This window comes from Heliconius melpomene, chromosome 12 (genome assembly GCF_056956725.1).
Source record: "Heliconius melpomene rosina isolate 202511_hmr_F chromosome 12, ASM5695672v1, whole genome shotgun sequence".
NCBI classification, from domain to species: Eukaryota; Metazoa; Arthropoda; class Insecta; order Lepidoptera; family Nymphalidae; genus Heliconius; species Heliconius melpomene.
In genome coordinates this window covers 11,125,346-11,143,706 of record NC_140400.1, presented here as the reverse complement: position 1 = coordinate 11,143,706, position 18,361 = coordinate 11,125,346, and the positions used below count along the sequence as shown (strand labels likewise).

At 36.8% G+C, this 18,361-nt stretch overlaps 1 protein-coding gene and 1 non-coding gene across 4 annotated transcripts; one reads left to right on the top strand and one right to left on the bottom strand.

The window, feature by feature from the left end:
* Nucleotides 1–3,036: 3,036 nt before the first annotated feature.
* LOC146533866 (U1 spliceosomal RNA) lies at nucleotides 3,037–3,198 on the top strand. Its single transcript, XR_014878607.1, has one exon. It is a non-coding gene; the product is annotated as a U1 spliceosomal RNA (small nuclear RNA).
* Nucleotides 3,199–4,338: 1,140 nt separating this feature from the next.
* Nucleotides 4,339–16,773, bottom strand: Chro (chromodomain-containing protein chromator). 3 transcript variants are annotated; one of them, XM_085194534.1, is made up of 23 exons: nucleotides 16,622–16,773; nucleotides 16,120–16,240; nucleotides 15,908–16,041; nucleotides 14,953–15,147; nucleotides 14,543–14,635; nucleotides 14,059–14,163; nucleotides 13,679–13,872; nucleotides 13,126–13,261; nucleotides 12,475–12,557; nucleotides 11,806–11,945; nucleotides 11,426–11,458; nucleotides 11,056–11,202; nucleotides 10,855–10,973; nucleotides 10,708–10,761; nucleotides 10,343–10,498; nucleotides 9,769–9,903; nucleotides 9,052–9,267; nucleotides 8,301–8,390; nucleotides 7,798–7,938; nucleotides 7,424–7,558; nucleotides 6,894–7,001; nucleotides 5,995–6,151; nucleotides 4,339–5,486 (listed from the first exon to the last, which is right to left on the bottom strand). In XM_085194534.1, exons 2-23 carry the CDS (start codon nucleotides 16,205–16,207, stop codon nucleotides 5,377–5,379), a joined length of 2,769 nt encoding a protein of 922 aa, XP_085050660.1. In that variant the 5' UTR covers nucleotides 16,208–16,240; nucleotides 16,622–16,773; the 3' UTR covers nucleotides 4,339–5,376. The 3 variants fall into 3 exon arrangements, with proteins under 3 accessions (XP_085050660.1, XP_085050661.1, XP_085050662.1); XM_085194535.1 differs by having other exon boundaries at nucleotides 11,426–11,455; XM_085194536.1 differs by lacking the exon at nucleotides 11,426–11,458 and having other exon boundaries at nucleotides 16,622–16,772.
* Between the last annotated feature and the right edge of the window lie 1,588 nt (nucleotides 16,774–18,361).

Genomic DNA, 18,361 nt, shown 5'->3' with positions numbered 1-18,361 from the left:
ACGGTAGATGTAAGAATAACAAAGCTCTTTAATGTTTTTAATTTCAAACTTCATACAAAAGATATATATCTATACAATTTATTATATATTAAGCATTTTAAAGTAAATATTAACATTTTTATATTTTTAAGAACACAAATAATACTTTATCACCAAGTTATCATTTCATTCGAGAGTGCTACTACATTTTTAACCGGCTTCAAAAAGAAGGAGGTTATCAATTCGTATTTTTTTTAGCAATATTAATGTCTGCCATGTTGACATGTATAAAAATATCGGTACCTAAATAATGGCAATATTTTATGATTAGTCAATTTTAAATGAGGTGAACGTTTTCATGAAGTAGTTGTACCTTTATTTAATTATATATTTGGTTAAACATTAACGATTTACATATGTATATGGTCAATGAATTTACGTAATTGTTAATTCTACACGACCATGACATTTCCAAGTCAAATTATTAAACATAAGTTGAATGTACTAATAGATGGCGTTGTACCAATAAGTGCAATCCCTGAATCACGCTGGCAAGATTTTCTCGCAAAACATGACGATCTGAAAATTCCGGGAATGAAGCACGAGCCCACACATTACTCCGACAACACCAGACACGACCCCACGACGATCGACTTGGTCGTGCACAGGGGGTTAGATGCAATAGACCTTGAAGTAATATCGGACGCCTTCGGATCCGATCACCAGCCTGTCCTTGTCTCACTTGAGGGCAGGCCGACCCTCGCCAGGGGCCCGCCGTCCGGTGGTCGGATCTGCTGGGAGCGCTTTGAGGGCGCGCTCCACTCCATGCAATCCCCATGCAACGAACCCCTCATCGACGCAGCAAGTATCGACCGCCTTGAAAGCGCCATAGTGGGCAACATTAAGGACGCCATCGACACTGCCACCACTCCACCTAGCCAGCGCGGACTCCCTCCCACACCCAGGTGGATAGAAGATCTCATCCAAAAGAAGAGAAGAACCCGCAAGTAGTGGCAGAAAAACAGGGACCCTGCCACAAAAACCAAGCTAAACAGGCTTATTGACCAAGTCAGAGTCGCCCTTGGCGACCGAGAGGCCCACACATGGGAAGAGCGGATCTCCAAGGCATGTGAGGACTACCCCTCACTGAACAAGCTCAGCCGCCAAATAATGAAGAAGAAGCCTCCAGCCCGCCCACTACTCCATCAAGACGGCTCCCTGAGATACTCCTCAGAGGAGAGAGCCGACATGCTGGCGGATTATTTGGCGGCCCAATTCCAGCCGAATCCCAGTGAGTGCCCAGTCCTCCATGCCGAGGTCGAAGAGGAGGTAAAGACGCGCCTCTCCTCACTCAAGGCCCTCACTGCTCCTGATCCACCATTCTTCTCACCTTCGGCCGTGAAGAAGGCAATCCGGGGCCTCAAGCCCAGGAAGGCTCCCGGAACAGACGGAATCACAAACAGCGCCCTACGCCATCTCGACAACCGACTGACTGCAGCAACGGCCAGACTCTTCAGCGCCATTCTGCGCCTGGGTTACTTCCCCCGGGCGTGGAAGGAGGGTCTGGTCGTGATGATCCCGAAGCCAGGGAAGGATCATAGGAAACCGGAGGGCTACCGCCCCATCACGCTTCTGAACGCCATCGCCAAACTGTTCGAGAGGATGTTACTCCCACTCCTGCAGCCGCACCTGCAACCGCGGCCCGAACAGTTTGGCTTCCGAAGTGGCCACTCAACCACGCTCCAAGTGGCCCGAGTGATCCACTTCGCCGCAGCAGCAGCCAATAGGAAGGAGAGTGCATGTGCAGCCTTCCTGGACGTCGCCGGCGCCTTCGACCGCGTCTGGCACCCAGGCCTTCTGACGAAGATTCTCCGTACCGGAACCCCGCACCACGTCGTCGCCGTCCTATCCGCCTTTCTCGACGGCAGGACCTTTCGCGTCAGAGTGGAGAGTGCAGTTTCCCGCAGCCACCTGATCGCCGCCGGGGTACCACAGGGCAGCTCACTATCCCCTGCCCTGTATGCCCTCTACACGGATGACATCCCGCTAGAGCAGGGCTCGACGTTGGCGCTCTACGCCGACGACATCGCCCTGCTCGCGAAGAGCCTGACGCCCGTCCACGCCGCCACCAAACTCCAGCGAGCACTCGACTTGCTCCCCCGCTGGCTGTCGGAGTGGAGGCTCACCCTCAGCGTGGCTAAAACCCAGGCAATCTTGTTTGGAGGCCACCTGAGATTCCCTCCTCCGCTGCGCCTGCTGGGTGAGCAGGTTCCCTGGAGAAAGGAGATCACTTACCTGGGCGTAACCATTGACAGGAGGTTGCAGATGTCCAGGCAGGTGAAGAAGGCCGCTGCTGCTGCCAAGGTGGCGTTATTCCACCTCCGCCCGCTGCTGCGCTCGAAATTACCGCTGCGCACGAGACTTGCCCTCTACAAGTCCTACGTGAGGCCACACCTCACATACGCCGCCCCGGCCTGGTACGCGCTCGCAAGTGCGCCCCAGCGCAAGGTCCTACAGGTGGTCCAAAACGTCGCCCTCCGGCGCGTCACCCAGGCTCCCTATTACGTTCGGAACACCACCATCCAGCGCGACCTCAGAATAGAGAGCCTGGAGGTACACATCGGCCGGCTCGCGCGCAACGCATACAGCCGCGCCGATGCATCGGACCACCCACATCTCCAGGACATCGCGCCATGGCATTCCAGGCCACCGGACAAGATGCGCCTACCAAGGGATATCCTCACCCTACCTAACTCCGCCTCCTGAGCTGCCCCTTCGGTCGCTGGTCGCCTAAGCTGGGCCTCTCACGGGTAACCGTGAGTCTCACCTGGCTTGGCTGACCGCCCAGGGGGCACACAGCTCATCCCTTCACCACGACTTCCCCCCCTCCCCAGTTGACCCCCCAGTTAACCCGATTCCCCCTTGGCTCCCAGGCCATCCCCCAATGACGCGGCTATCGTAATAGTCGCCGCGAGACACCGCAGAAGAAGGGCAACCGCCCTGTACTGTTTCCCGGCGCAAGCGCCGGACGAATGATATCCACTACGCTTATGAAGCATACTTACCTGGCGTAGGGGACACCGTGATCAAGAAGGCGGTTCCCCCAGAGCGAGGCCCTTCCATTGCACTGCGGTCGGGTTGACCTCTGCGATTATCCCTAATGCGGATAACTCGGACGCGTAATTTTTGGTAGTGGGGACTGCGTACGCGCCGTCCCCCTTATAAAGACTTTAGACTTTAAGATACATAATACATATAGTTATGTTGTTGTCTGTAACTCTGTACACAGAAAATAATAATGAAAAATGTTATCGGTTGACAAATAAAGTTAATATAAAGCGACTTGCAACTGCAAGTAATGTGACAATTTATGGATTCTTAAAAATGATAATGTTGTTAGTTGAAGGCCGTTGTGGCGCAGCGGCCCAAGGGTGTGACTGGAACACACGGTTGTGGGGTCGATCCCCACTCGAGGAAGTGAAATACTTATTTACGTTTATATTTCCATTACTTCGCTCTAGTGCCGAGCCAAAAGCGCGGCGTTGAGTTCTGTCACTCAACACGCAAAGCCACTAGGTTCCCTCTGACTACCCTGCAGCGTGCGGTATACAGCGTGAAGCTGAATTTATTAGATCACAAAAGTACTTAAGATGAGAAAATAAATAATTGTACTGTACAAGCGGGCGAAGCTACGCGGGGGCTCCTTAATAAATAATTATATTTATAATTAAGCTATCTATTATTATTGGTATAAGTATAAATGGAAAGTATAGAATATGGTTCATAGAACACTGTATAATAATTGAAACCTCGTTTTCAGGCCCCACGCTAGACTAGTTACACACTACATTTGTATAAATTGTAACTTATGAATAATCTGCCTTTCGAAAACAGTTATATTCACATTTTTGTTAATCACCCCTCAGTTATATGATAATCAACGTAGGAACCAACCTTTCGATTAATATAATTGTTAGTATTTGAGAAATAATTTAGTAATTATCAATTGCTGTTCATATAATTATCATTTCAATTAGCACGAGTATTAGAAAACTCGCGTTAATATTTCTGAGGGTTTCGCAGGGGGGCTGGCTTGAGTAGGTACTACATTTAGACTTTCGTCAGAATTATGAAAATGTCCATGATTGAATGTATTGATCTGTTGACAAATGCAGTATAAAAAAAGTTATGTAGGTGGTATGCCGCAGCAAAGCCGTGAGTGAACGGCTACATCATTAATATAAATTTTTATTAATAATTAATATAGGTTAATTAACTAATAAATCAAGATGGATCTAGCTTGGAGGCTAATATCATATAATTTAGCTGCTAATACAAGGTTCAAATTAAACAAGTAAATAATATAATAAATTGTTTATTGTAAATTAATTTTAATATAACTCTTATAATATAAGTCGTTAAACACGTTAAGTTCAGAATATACTGTCTGTAAGAGAAATAATGATTATATACAATGATAAATGAGCATGTCTAATGTATGGAGCATATTTACAATATTAGAAAAAGTAATTATATTTCCGATGCCGATGTAAATGTGCCGATGTAAATGTGACGATTGTGGGTTGATTCGCATTCGGGAGAATGAATCATTTTCATTCTTTCCAGGGTAAGCAGAGAGGGTTTAAAATTTTTATGTTATCTTACATTTAAATCATTTTAGCAATTTAATTTGTTATGAAATCAACATTATTTAATTTTTATTATATAAATTGAAATGAATATTTTATTTTCTCAAGTGAGGGTCGAACCCACAACCAGTCGCGTTTACAGTCACACACTTGTGCCGATTCACGTTATATAAAAAAAAGAATCCTCCACCTTTCATCATCGTCCTCCAATTCCTCACCATATTTTGACAAAGATTTTCTTCTACTATTTTACTAATTTATTATTCGCCCGGTAAAATATAATAAAGTAGTATAACTATTTAACAAAAAAAGTATATCAATTTACTGAAATGTTGCTGTTTATTTTTTGTTAGATTCTAGCTGTATTATGCATATAGCACGAAAAGCTCAAAACACAGAGTCGGTAACAGAGTTTTAAACTCTTTTTCGCTAAAACTTCCGCATAACCGAATACTGCGCTTTTTCGCTCTGATACTAACACTGTCTTGTTATCAATGGACATTTTCATTTAAATTTAAATAAAAAAAATATCAATAATTTTTTCTAAACTTTGTAATATCAATAAAATGATCTCATTTGAGTAAACACATACTTGGATAGATCTTGCCCAAAGAATATTGCTTATTACATTAAAAACGCATATGAATTTCTTCTACGTAGTGTTTGTTGGTTTATAATATTAATTAAATATATAACAACTTTAGAGTACTTGCAAAAAATTCAGTTCTTTTAGGACACATTCACTGGATCATTCTTGTACTTTACTGGCCTCTGTGATTGATTCATATTGTTCTTTGTCAAGTTCCGTCATTGTGAAACTGCCATCTGGTAATAGAAGCACCACGCGCCGAGTACCACCTACACATGATTACTTATCTAAGTAAAATAATTAAGAATATTTTTTTTTTTAGCTTCACACTTTATCCCGCATATAACAATCTAGAGCGTAAGCACCTGCCTGACACTCAGTTCTCCCCTTTCCGCCCAATATGACACTGAGAATTCAGTGAATTCAATGTCGCAATGCCTTATCAGAGCAAGTTAAAAATGAACCCACAACTATCATAAGACTACATCCCGATGGTAGCAGTGGGAATAACTTCAACTTCACGCTGTATCTTACATACAGCATTGTAGGCAGAGAGATCTATCATTTTCCGCCGAATTCTGAAGTCATTTGCATGTGGAGCGGCGGAACGACACCAAAGCGACGAAATGGCCCTGCGTCACGACTGGCCTTAGTGAAAATAAATTATTAATTAGGCGAATTATGTTTTTTATGCAACTTCTAATAAGCTGACTGAAATTTGTTTTTTAAAAATGTCGCTAAATAGCATATTGACAAGTAACCCTTGGAGATCGTTACCTGGCGAAGGTAAATCAGCCTGCACCAACTGGGCGATGACCTGCGTGGCGTCCTCTCCGGGCTCACCCTCCACCTGCACGGCAACCTGCTGCAGGCCACCCGCTTCGCCGCCCGGCATCAGCTGCGCGAGCTGCGCCGGGTCTATTGTTAATACGTCCTGCAATTGTTATTAATATATTATTATTCTTATTAATATGCCACACACAATAAGTGTCACTTTTTACATGCACACTTTTATAGAAAAGTTTAAACGATTCTCGAACATTGTGTAAATTATTGTCTCAAACTACTCACTACTTTTCTTTATTCCAAAGCTTGGCATACGCCCATGCTTAGTTTTTCATGACTTTCGTCTTCGAGGAGATTTAAAAATAATAATCAAAAACTCTTTATTGCTTACCAAACAAAAGAATTAAAAGAGGAAAATAAGCTATAAATTGTTATGGAACTATTTATATATTGTTTCTTGATTTGTGAAGAACACATCTCGAGAAATGTAAATTGAATAAGGTATTACAGTCATCTTTGAAAAGTATCTCAGATCAATCCTAAGCCCTGTCTATTGTTCGGTATGCGCGCACTATAATTTTTTTTTATTAATTCGTTTATACCATAAAAATTTAAATTCGCCTGCAAACGCTGCAACGCCTGCAACCTGTCATCATTAACGACAGGCTAACTAAAGCTTATATTTTATTATCGCTTATTACATAAGCTATAATAATTGCACATTTTAAGACTTTCATACGCTCTAACCATATATTTGCCCTTTTTTAAAAAGTTAAATGTATCAAAACTACATATTTACAAACTATACTATTACATCACAACAATTACAATCTTATTACATTTGAAATAGTGTAATTACGTCATTATTGCACTAAATAAGCGTCACATACCTGACCGTCTTCTCTCGTGACATAGGTGACTCCCTCAGCCTCGCCCTCGACCGCGCCTTCCACGCCTTGTACAGTGCCATCGACACCTTGCGTGGCAACTAGTAATGTCTGCAAAGAAAATTCAATACTGTAAGTTTTAAAGAACCTATTATGAAATATGCCACATGAATATCATGTTTTATTATTAACTACTTCCCAATCTTTATTGTGAGACTGAATGTGTGTGAACTCATACACAAAATACTGGTTTATGCATAATGAACTAATACGAGTAAAAAATCTGGTATGACAATTAATTGTGACGCATTGATACAACTTCTAATTGTAAACGTCACAATGGTTGTGGGTTTGCTCCTCATTTAAGGCTTGGTGAGCCTTGGGGATTTCATTTTCCTGCAGTGTAGAGTTCTGTTTATATATAGATATAAACGTAATAATGTCTTAAAAGGGAATTGAGTGTATGATCTCTGTGCCTACCGTGCTATATAAGGAATAAAGCATAAAGAAAACAATTGAAAACAATTAATCACCTGTCCATCCTCTCTAGTGACGTACATGACGCCCTCGCTCTCCCCCTCCACGGTGCCCTCGACGCCCTCTACCGCACCCTCCACGCCCTCAGCTGCTACTAGCAGTGTCTGACCAGCTTCGTTCTCACCTGCCACCTGGTTTAAATCAAAATATTGAATTAGGCTATTATAGTCATTACAGAATTGAAATTACAAAACATATCAATAATGTGAGTTCTACAAGGAGCTACCGGAATAGCGACGCGAAATTCTGTTGAGAAGAACGGACAAATAAGTAAACAAAAAACTACTTCAGGCTCCATCTGCCCTGCTAAAGGCAAAATACATAGTGAATCCAAAAACACTATAATTTATTAACAATGTAATATACTAACTTGGTAAAGAACACCATCCTCGCCCCGTATCATGATGGGTGCGTGACCGGCGTGCAGAAGGCCGACTTCCTCCCCCTCGTCCACTCCCACGCCTTCCTCCAGGAGATGTTTCACCGCACTTGCCTCCACTTTCACTTCCGTCTGTGAATTGTGTTTTTTTAATTTTAATAGTATTTACATCCAATTGGAAAAAATGTATAATAATTCGGTCCTCTAAGATCTTTATAAACTACTATTTTTTTTTTCAATTCATAAGTACTGTAAAAAATCATTCAATTTAAAAAATATATATCATACATTTTAAAAAAACCGAGATGATATCCTGCTCTGCTTACCTTATCTGCTTATCTTTAAACTGGCATAAAAGTATGCACATACGGTTAAAAATTAAATAGTGAATTCTGAAGTAATAATTAAAGACCAAAAAAATTTAACACAACTGGTTATTGGACAAAAAAATCTTTCTTTTATATAATTAATAGAATTTCTTAGTTAGAATTTACCCCATCTTCGTCTGTAAGTACTGGTAGAGAGGGCTGTGCTCCATCTCCTTGCACTAACATGCCTGTCGTACCTCCGGGTGAAATTTCAACCTGTTAGACATATTTTAAAAAGATATTATTAAGAATAACCATGCTTTTTATATTACCTTAATATATAAGATTCTTTATTGCACCAAATTAACACATAATAGAACATACATTGCGAAAAGACATACACAATGGTGGACTTATCTCTAGAAGAGATAAGTCTAAATCTTAGCAAGTTTTAACATTTGTTTTTCTTTATTTAGTTTTCATAAGCATTATATTAATTATTTTATAAAATTATCTCCATTTTTCTTTATTAATTTATAATACGTGAAATAAATAAAACCCAAAAAAGAAATAAAACAGTACATATATAATTAGCTACAGTCATGAGTGTAATACAATACCTATCCCTAGAGAAAGTAAAGTAAAGAAGTACGCGTGTCGGGTGTCATCGAAAATGAATATCTATAGTATGAAAAACCAGAATAAACATAACCTTATACGCATACTCTTATGCGCTTGGTCAGGCAGCGGCCTACGATCACCACTGATAAGCGATACAAAAAAAATAAAGCGTACGATACAGTCGATCTGATTTTAGGAGTTTTTATTACTTTTGATTGTTGCCTTCCCAAGTGGGTAATGCGAGAAAGTTCAGAAATTCTAACTAATATTTTAGCGCCGTGCATCGTGCGTCAGAAGAAAAAAAAATAAGGCGTACTTTCATGAGCATGGCGGCATGCGTGTTGTCGGGCGGTGGCGTTGCGGGCGGCGACGGCGTGGGCGGCGGCGTGGGCTCGCCCTCGGCGCGCGCCAGGCGGCGCCCCGACAGCGGACACAGCGTGAGCTCGCGCTCGGGGCTGGGCGACGGCAGCGGGCCTAGCTCGCGCGGGAACGGGTCCTCCACGCCGTCTGACGATTCCGACGACGCCTCCCACTGCCACGTAAGTACATATGCGTATATGTTTAAATATATTTTTATATAGTAATAGTGGACTTGGGCGGCGTACGAAGATTTATTAAATATGTTTATTTAAATATTGTCAGTGTAGAGGGTGAATTCTAATAAACCATGAAACCTGTTCAATGAAATATTTTTAACAGTCTAAATTTCAAATCTTATAAAAATCGGTAGCGATTTAAAAAGTTTTTCGATACAAATTTTCAACCCCTATTTCATCCCCTTAGGAATCGAATATTGCAAATTCCTGTCTTAGCAAGCACCTACGTCGTGTAAGTAACTTCTATGCAAAATTTCTGATTCCTAGCACCTGTAGTTTCTGAGATTTCATGATGAGTGAATGACCTTTTGATTTTATATATATTGATATTTTTTTCTCACATATAACAAAGCAGGAGAACCTAGTGTTAAAACACCCTGTTCTCGAAGCACCGCTCAATTTTTAAGAAATAGCATAAAACTAATAAGATGACTCACCTTATCAAACTCGACAGCTACGGGCTTCTCGCGTATTCGCACGATGTTTCCAGCGGCGGTGGACACGGAGTAGCCCCGCCCACGACCGCGCGTGCCGCCGCGCGGACTGCTCGCGCCGCGTACCAAACTGTCGCTCTGTTGAAATCAAATGTTTACTAACAGATCTTCGCTTGACTACAATATTCGTCAGAAGCAGCACTAGGTCTACTATTGATGCCTTCGTATCGAATTTAGTGTCAGTACTCAATAGAGAGGAGCTTGAACAGAAAAAGTGAAGGTGAATCACAGTGCGCATTTAAAGGGTATTCTTAAACCTGTTGCAAGTCCCAGACAGTCTCCAGAAGTCAGTCAGATTTGATTTAATTTTAAACTGGCAAAAATGCTGTAGGATCTTCTCTAATAAACACTATTATTTTTTTTATGTTTGAATTAGCATAACTTTTTTACTGAGTAGTTCAATAATTTGTTTCATAATTCCTATATCTACATAGTACATAATTACTACTACCTCTTTTTAAATAAAGTAATAAACATTTTAAAACCAAACGTAATATCTTTGAGGCATTTAATTTACCTGCGCTAGTTTCCTGTTCAATATTGTAACAGGGGACTTCCCATCGGAGGCACCGTATGGCCGCTGTATAGTGCGTTGTATTATCTTCTGGCCTGAAGGAGTTATTATAGTCTTCTCTGTTACTTGTTGGCCACCAGAACCATATGTTTTTCTTATCTATTAAAAATAATAAATGAATGTAAAATATTTAAAGTGTTTTTCCACACTAAAGTAAAAAAATTATATAGAAAACATAAAAAATTTAAAGATCAAAGAAGACGGAATTTTATTAGAATGGAAACATCTCCATGTAAAAGTGTATTTTACCCCTAGCTACTTAGTTGTAAAAAATATTTTGAAAATATAGTAGATATATAGGTATTTACTTGTGAGGAAGCAGGTGTAGTTGTAGAAGTCTTCTTGGCCTCTTCCATTTTTTTCTGTAAAATAACCGATAAGTACATTTTTATTATTTTATATAAAATAAATATCACAACGTCTTTTACTATATTTCAAATTATATAATATAGTACCTGTTTGGCAGCCATTATTTGCTTCCTAATGACTTCTTGATCAATATTCAAGCCTGGACCCAATTTTCCGGGTGAATCTATTTTCATTATTCCAGAGCTCTTTGACATTATATAAACACCTACAAAAAAGTACCATCTATATATGAGCATACAGCTCAAAGATAAAAATCAAAATTATGTCATAGCATTTCAATTATTTACCTGTAGTAAGATTAGGCATGTGTTTTGGATCAACTTTAATAACCCCCTTTATGTTTGGCATGCCCTTGCCGCCTAGTCCCAAGGACTTCACTAGTTCAGGATCAATGTTTGACTTTGGTGAAGTTTGTCCATTCATTATTTTCTTCTCTGTAAACAATTATTAAAAAATAAACATAAGCATTTAATATTTTATTTATTTATTTGTCCAATAATATAATTATGTACAATTTTAAGATATTTGGTTTTCCCAGTTAACTAACCTTAGCAAAGTTGCATAGTTTAAATTAATAAATAATTATTTATATCATTATTTTCATTACACGGCCTTTAATTTTAAAAATGAAAATCCAAGTTTAAGAAAAAAACATACCTTCAGATACATATGAATCACTTTTGCTGGCTGCTAAGATAAGAAAACATTGGTTGTACAACACAGTATAGCTTATTATTAAAAAACTTATCTTAAAACAAAAGAAACCTACATATTTAATTTTATTTATATGAGAGGTAAAATTATATTTTAAAGAAAGGAAAATATAATGATTGCATAATCCATACAATTGGCTTTTGTAAAATTAGTAAAATCATTTACATTCAAAGTAAATGAAACAAAAACCATGTTTCTTATATCAGCTTTGTTTCGTTTTACTCTGTGTCCCGCATGTCGGTAAGTGCGTTCTCTTAATTTTGTCATTCTCCATTATGGGGGATTAAACCCACGTTCTAAACCATATATAAAATAGTGAAAACCTCTCATAGAATCCGAATCGGAGAAATCGTCGTCGCTGGACATCTCGCGCTTGATGCGCTTAGCGCCTGGCTCATCGTCGGCGCCGCACCACGCCTTCACTTGGTCCAGAGCGCGCGCTTTGCTTGTACGTTGTAGACGACTATTCATACAATAATTAAAAAATATATATTAATAAGTTTTAAATGAGCTGCATAATAAAAAAAAATCTAAAATACTAATCTATATATATAAAATCGAAAGGTCACTCATCACGAAATCTCAGAAATTAAATGTGCTAGGAATCTCAAATTTTGCATACAAGTTATTTATAGGACTTAGGTGCTCGCTAAGACGGGAATTTGCAATATTCGACTCCTAAGGGTTTGTTTTTGAGGTTGAAAGTTTGTATGAAACTTCGTTACTAATGACATTTGTCTTTGTCATTCGTTACTAAATGCTAGGAGTCTCAAATTTTGCATGAACGTCATTAATAGGACGTAGATACTCAGGGAGACAGAAATTAGTAATAACGTAGTTCAAGCGGGCGAAGCCGCAGGCGGGCCGCTAGTAAATAATAAAGATTAAATGTTTGATTGTTTAAACGCACTAATCTCTGGAAGAATTTGTGTTTTAATGTATATACATAAATATAATTTAAATTCAATATAAGATAAATAATTTATTCTTACCCAGTTGGTGTCAATGCAGGACTTTCAGTCTTCTTTACCATTTGCTTTACAACTTGTGGCACTGGAGTACTCATTTGTTTAACCTAAACCATAATAAATATATCATTATTTGATTATTGTTATTTTTTTTGTTATAAATGACTACAGGCATTTCTTTTATAATTAGATACAGTCCGTGAAGCTTAAGCAGAACTTGGCATTTGTGTTAGTAATCTCCAAATATTCTTTTAGAAATAAAATTTGTTATTAATCACCCATCAAAAAAAAATAAACAAAAAAATGTATTACTTATTCTTCACCAGACTTCCATTGGTTGTGTTATCTTCTTTTACTGATTGGTCACATACAGTAGTCTATTCTTGGCCGTGCCATTATTTTTCTTTTAATTTTAATAAATAGAACAAAGAAATTAAATATTGAAGTTATAGTTATAGTATGTACAATCACACAGATGCAAAATATAGCTTATACCTTGCAGACTGTACTTAATGTGGTTTACGATTTCGCAACCTAACAAGTAAATCGTCATCTACATATTTTGTCCAAGCAAAAAAAAAAACATCATAAATAATTTAATTAATTTAATCCTCTCCTCCACTAGAGCCAGTTGCGAGAAGCTAATAAATTTTTTTATAAATTTTAAAACTCTACCTGCACTGGATGCTGCTGTTGTTGCTGCGCGCGAAGCGCCTTTAACTCTTTCTGCCGCGCCAACTGCTTCTCGAACGCTTCTAGAAGATGTTTACAAGTTTCCATGTTCTCTACGGGCTCCCACGTATTTTGCTCACTGTAATATTTATAATATTTTTTTATAGTTTCACGCTGTATCCCGCATTTAACAAGGTATGCGGAGAACACCTAGTGTTAAGAAGATTTCACATTTTCCGCCGAATTCTGAAAATATTGCGTGTATAGTGGCGGAACTCAACGTTGTGCCTTGAATCGTTACCAAAGTGAGGAAATGAGAATATTAAATATTCTATTTCATAGAGGGGAAAACCAACAACCTGTCTCGTTTACAGTCACACGCTTATTGTGTCCCTGAGCCATAACTGGCATCAAGTTTTGTTAAGCAGTTGGATTTTATAACTATTTTTCTATAACTATTATCTCTAAGCCTTATCCAAAGCATAAAAAAAAATTTAAAGATACATATAAATTTAAAATAAAATTTAATACATATAAAATTTAAAACAACACTAACTGCGGATAGCCCTCCCACTTTAGCAAGTATTCGTAGTGCTTGCGTCGCGGGTTGAACCGTTTGGCGAGTATCTTCTCGACCACGTACTCGCCCGCCTCCGCGCCAGCTCCGCCCTCGCGCTCCGAACGGCGCGCGATGCGCTCCTCCGCCGGCACGCGCTCTTGGGCGTTGCGGACCGACTCCACGGACAGATCCTGTTGGATTCATTATTTTTTGTAACATTTTTAAAGTGTTATTCCACACTTAGGAAAGAAAAAACGCACACGTCTTTGGAAATTTTCAAACGCATAATAAATAAGTTGTAACAAGCATATAAAAATTTAGACATAGCTTGATAAGAATATATAGCTTAGTTGATATAGAAATAAAAAATCACTCACTCTGGTTTTGCTTACATTCGCTGATAGTTTATTAGCTAATTTTAGAGCAGAATTTCCCTTAACTTCATCACTTTCTTCACCTGAAGGGTGAGTTTCATTGTCTTCCTGAAAGAAAAGATTTAAAAAGTTAAGCAATAAAGTATCAATATAATCTACTTTTGATCTAATAATCGATGATCATAGAAGACATTTGTTACAGTACTGTAAATATGTGAAAAAAACTTAAAAAAACATATTTTTGTGTATTTGTAGTTGCATTTCCAAAGTTTGCGCAAATGTTTTGTAAATAAGAATATCAAAAATGTATATTTAAATTAAATAATAAAATAATTTGTTACATATTTTTTTCATAATCAGCTATTTTAGTTTTATGTAAATAAAACCAAAAATATCTATTTATTTCTACTTTAAAATAAAAAAAAATCTAATAATGATATTTGTTACTTCACTATATATACATATTTTAAATTTAAATTATATTTACCACTTTAGCAACTTTTCTAGGTCTACCTCTTCTTTTAACCTCAGGTGTTGCTGTTTGTACTGGCACCAACTGATCTTCAGTTTTCAGCTCCATCTACATAGGAAAAGGGGTTCGCTATGTCATTTTCTAACAACAGTTTTAAGTATTACAATTTATTTTTTTTAAATAAAATCATCAAACTTACGTGAGGCCATTTTGGTGCAATGGCTCAGCATCTAATGGTAAACGGGTTTGATCCCCACTTGAGGTTAGTTATTTTTATTTCCCAGTTTTGGTAAAAACGCAAAGGGCAGCATCTAGTTCAGTCGCTCAATATGCAATGTTCCAAGTGTGGAATGTTCAAACACTAGGTTCCCTGCCTTTTCTGCTATATTCGACATATAGCATGATGCTAAAAAAATTAAACTTACTACTTTAGCATGTGCAAACTTAGACAAAGACTGTACAATGGTCCCGGCTGTAATCCAAGCAGTCCTCTGGGCCTCTGGCATTCTGCACCACTGCTGATATAACTTCCAACTGTTATCTGCATTAGATGTTGATCCGTCTCTTACAGAAGAGCACTTCCATAAAAGAAAAGCCCACACCTGTGCTTTACTTTCGTTCTGAAATTAAGAAAATCTATATCATTGTAATCATAACAAAGATTTTCATTTTTATCCATAGAAATTTTTTAACATAGTATTTCTTACATTTTAGAAAACATATAGTATTTGAACAACGGAATTTGAACCCAAGCCTCTTGAAAACAATAAAATTTTTTATATGTTTTCTAAAAAGTACTTTTCTTACATAAGTGATGAATAACACTAAAATTCTCAAAAATAAATTTTCTTGTATGTTTGAAATCAGTTTATTTTTATTTATTTCTCTTAATTTCTTTTTTTTATGTTAATATATTAAATACAATTTATATCAATTTATAATTATATTCTATTTTATTCGAGGCCATCATTGAGCAGCAGCGCAAACACTGACATGACCGATTGCAACATTGTTTTATTGCCACAGACATGAACAATTTTCTTCACTCTGTTAAAGATGTGATCTTCTTAGTTTTGGGTTCCACCACCATTAAAATACAATGACAAATTTGGTGATGAGTGGGGTACAGATTTTTTTTAATTACTCTATTGTTGATATACAATAAAAAAGGAGTGAAATATTCACTATCATAATTAATCAAATTATCATAAAAAATCATAAGTTAATTATCATATAGTTAATATTTTATTTTTTTAAATAATACTATATACTATATTTATTTTTAAAAAAGTGTTCCATTAATACATAGCCATAAAAATATAATTTTAAGAGTCAAATTGTAGATTTGTATATACCGATACACATAAAATATAAACTTACACTATCTCTTACTGGAGATTTACCAGTACAGTTATTGGCATTTTTGTGGTCTTCAAATTCTGCAATAAAATGAAATGCTGAATGGCATTGGCCACATACAAGCACATCAAGAGTAGCCATTTCTTCATGCGCTTCTGTAATAAAATATTATCGTAAGATTCACATAAATATTACAAATAAAATCAAACTTTGATAATAATTAATTAAAGTACCTTTCAAAGCAGTAGGATTTTTGGTTACCTCTTCCGGATTCCCTGTCGGTATCTCCTCTGTAGGAGAATCTTCTTCCATTGTTGTCATTATGGTGTTGATGTGTTTTGGTAATATATTATACTAAAAACGTAATATATTACATACTATCAATAAACAATAATTTTTAACCTAACAAACATCAAGTTCCCGCCAACTCTTTCTATTAGTTATAAACATTTTAAAAACACTTTTCTCTTTTTATTTATTCATTTAATGTAAATCATATACGATAATCCGTGTGTAATTGAACAAATTACACAGTATTTATTTATTAATATAAAAATTGTATATTTTGGTTGTAATCTACTGAACGATGTGAATGTGACACATAACACAAATCGACGCTCATTGACTTTCATTTATCTGATTATACCGTGATAAATTTATATATTTCACAAACATATACATTAAATATTTACTATTCACCTAAAGTTATGTTCTTAATATTAGTAATATACTCACCAAAACAATGTCAAATTATATTTTTTTTATTCTATACAATTACACATTAAAGCACACGAAAACGTAACAACTAAAGCAAGCATCAAACGCTTTATGATGAAAAAAAACTATGCCGACATCACCTCACTACCCCTCGGATAAAGACCGACAAAGTCCGTTCTCGCTGCGAATTTCTATCAAATACACCAATAGCAGTGAGGCCACGATATAATTTGAACCAATAGCAACAAATCATTTATATAGCATAACGTAACAGACTTGCTGTCGTTTTGATGACGACGTAAGTGGCCGAAAATATGTTTTTGCCGACATATTTATTCGACATTATATGCTGTTCAATAAGAAGCTTGATAATATAGGTTTTCCTAACACTTAAATGTAATTTATATATTAATACTCAACAACAAAACAAAGTTACTTCTAAATTCGTTAAGAATGCACTAGAAATAGTTTTAATTATATTTTTAATAAATTTGCAATGGAAATGCTTAGTTTTTTTGTTAGAAATTGTATTTGTATATTGTACAACATTCTTTTTTGTCATTCTATTAAATCTTTCTAATACAGACAAGAGGCGAAATTAATCCCCTAATATGCTTAAATAAAACTTATGTTGAATAAATATGTAAACTTATGTTGTATATGTAATATTACAAATAATTTATTTATATTTTTTGATTTGATTCGTGTGTATATAGAATACTAGAATTAACATAAATAATGTATTAACTATATACTTACTGATTTTTTTATTACAATTCATGCCAAGTTAAATATTAGAGAGGACTTATTTTATTGTAAGAATATAATTAGACAGAATACAATTAATTTAAATGCAAAAAAGGAATTGCAGTAATATTATGCTTAACATAACACAAAGACTAACACCAGTCACTGATCATTTGTGCTTATAGTTTTACAAAGGCATTTATTATTTATTTGTTCCCTATACCTATATAGGGAAAATCTAGGAAACAGTATAATAATAATAAAATTGATTACAGTATATAGATTTAAATAATATATCCAATGATAATATATAAATATATTATACAAGTGGAAGCGTCAGCGCTCCTTTAACGGGAACAGCATATAGGGAAAAATATTTCAAAACCATACCTAAAGAAATTAATCAAGATATCTCAAGAGTTTAGACGTAGGATTTTTTCATTTCACGATGTTAATCCATCTGTATTTCGTGTGACGCAGTTATGCATAGATACCAATAATGTAAACACTACTACTACAAAAATACTATTAAAAGTTAAACAACTTTGAACTTTATCGCCAATAACTACGACTCGATTTCGGAATGAGGCGTGTGCGGCGGTGTCCCTTTTATAGGTTTATGTGTGCGTGCGACGTCCTTAACAAATGTGTTTTATTTTACAACGATAATTTTATTATTTCTTTTGTTTGAAAAAAATACTTTTGTCATTTTTGGGAATTTTTTAAATTAATTATTAGGTTAAAGGGGTGCTGGCAAAAACACTTTGTATAAAGTTAAAATTACTTTATGCTTGGATTGAGTAATGTAACCAGACGTCCCGTTTGGAAAGTAAAAATATCAAAAGTGTCTTACACAAAAAACGAAAATAAACTGTATTATTGTACATGAAATAGTCAAACGTTACTTTTATCTATTAAGTACAATAGTCAGAACATAAATAAAATTACTAAATAACGATCGTAAGGCGAGTCGTGGCGGAGGGGCACAGAGTGTAACTGTAAAACCGACTG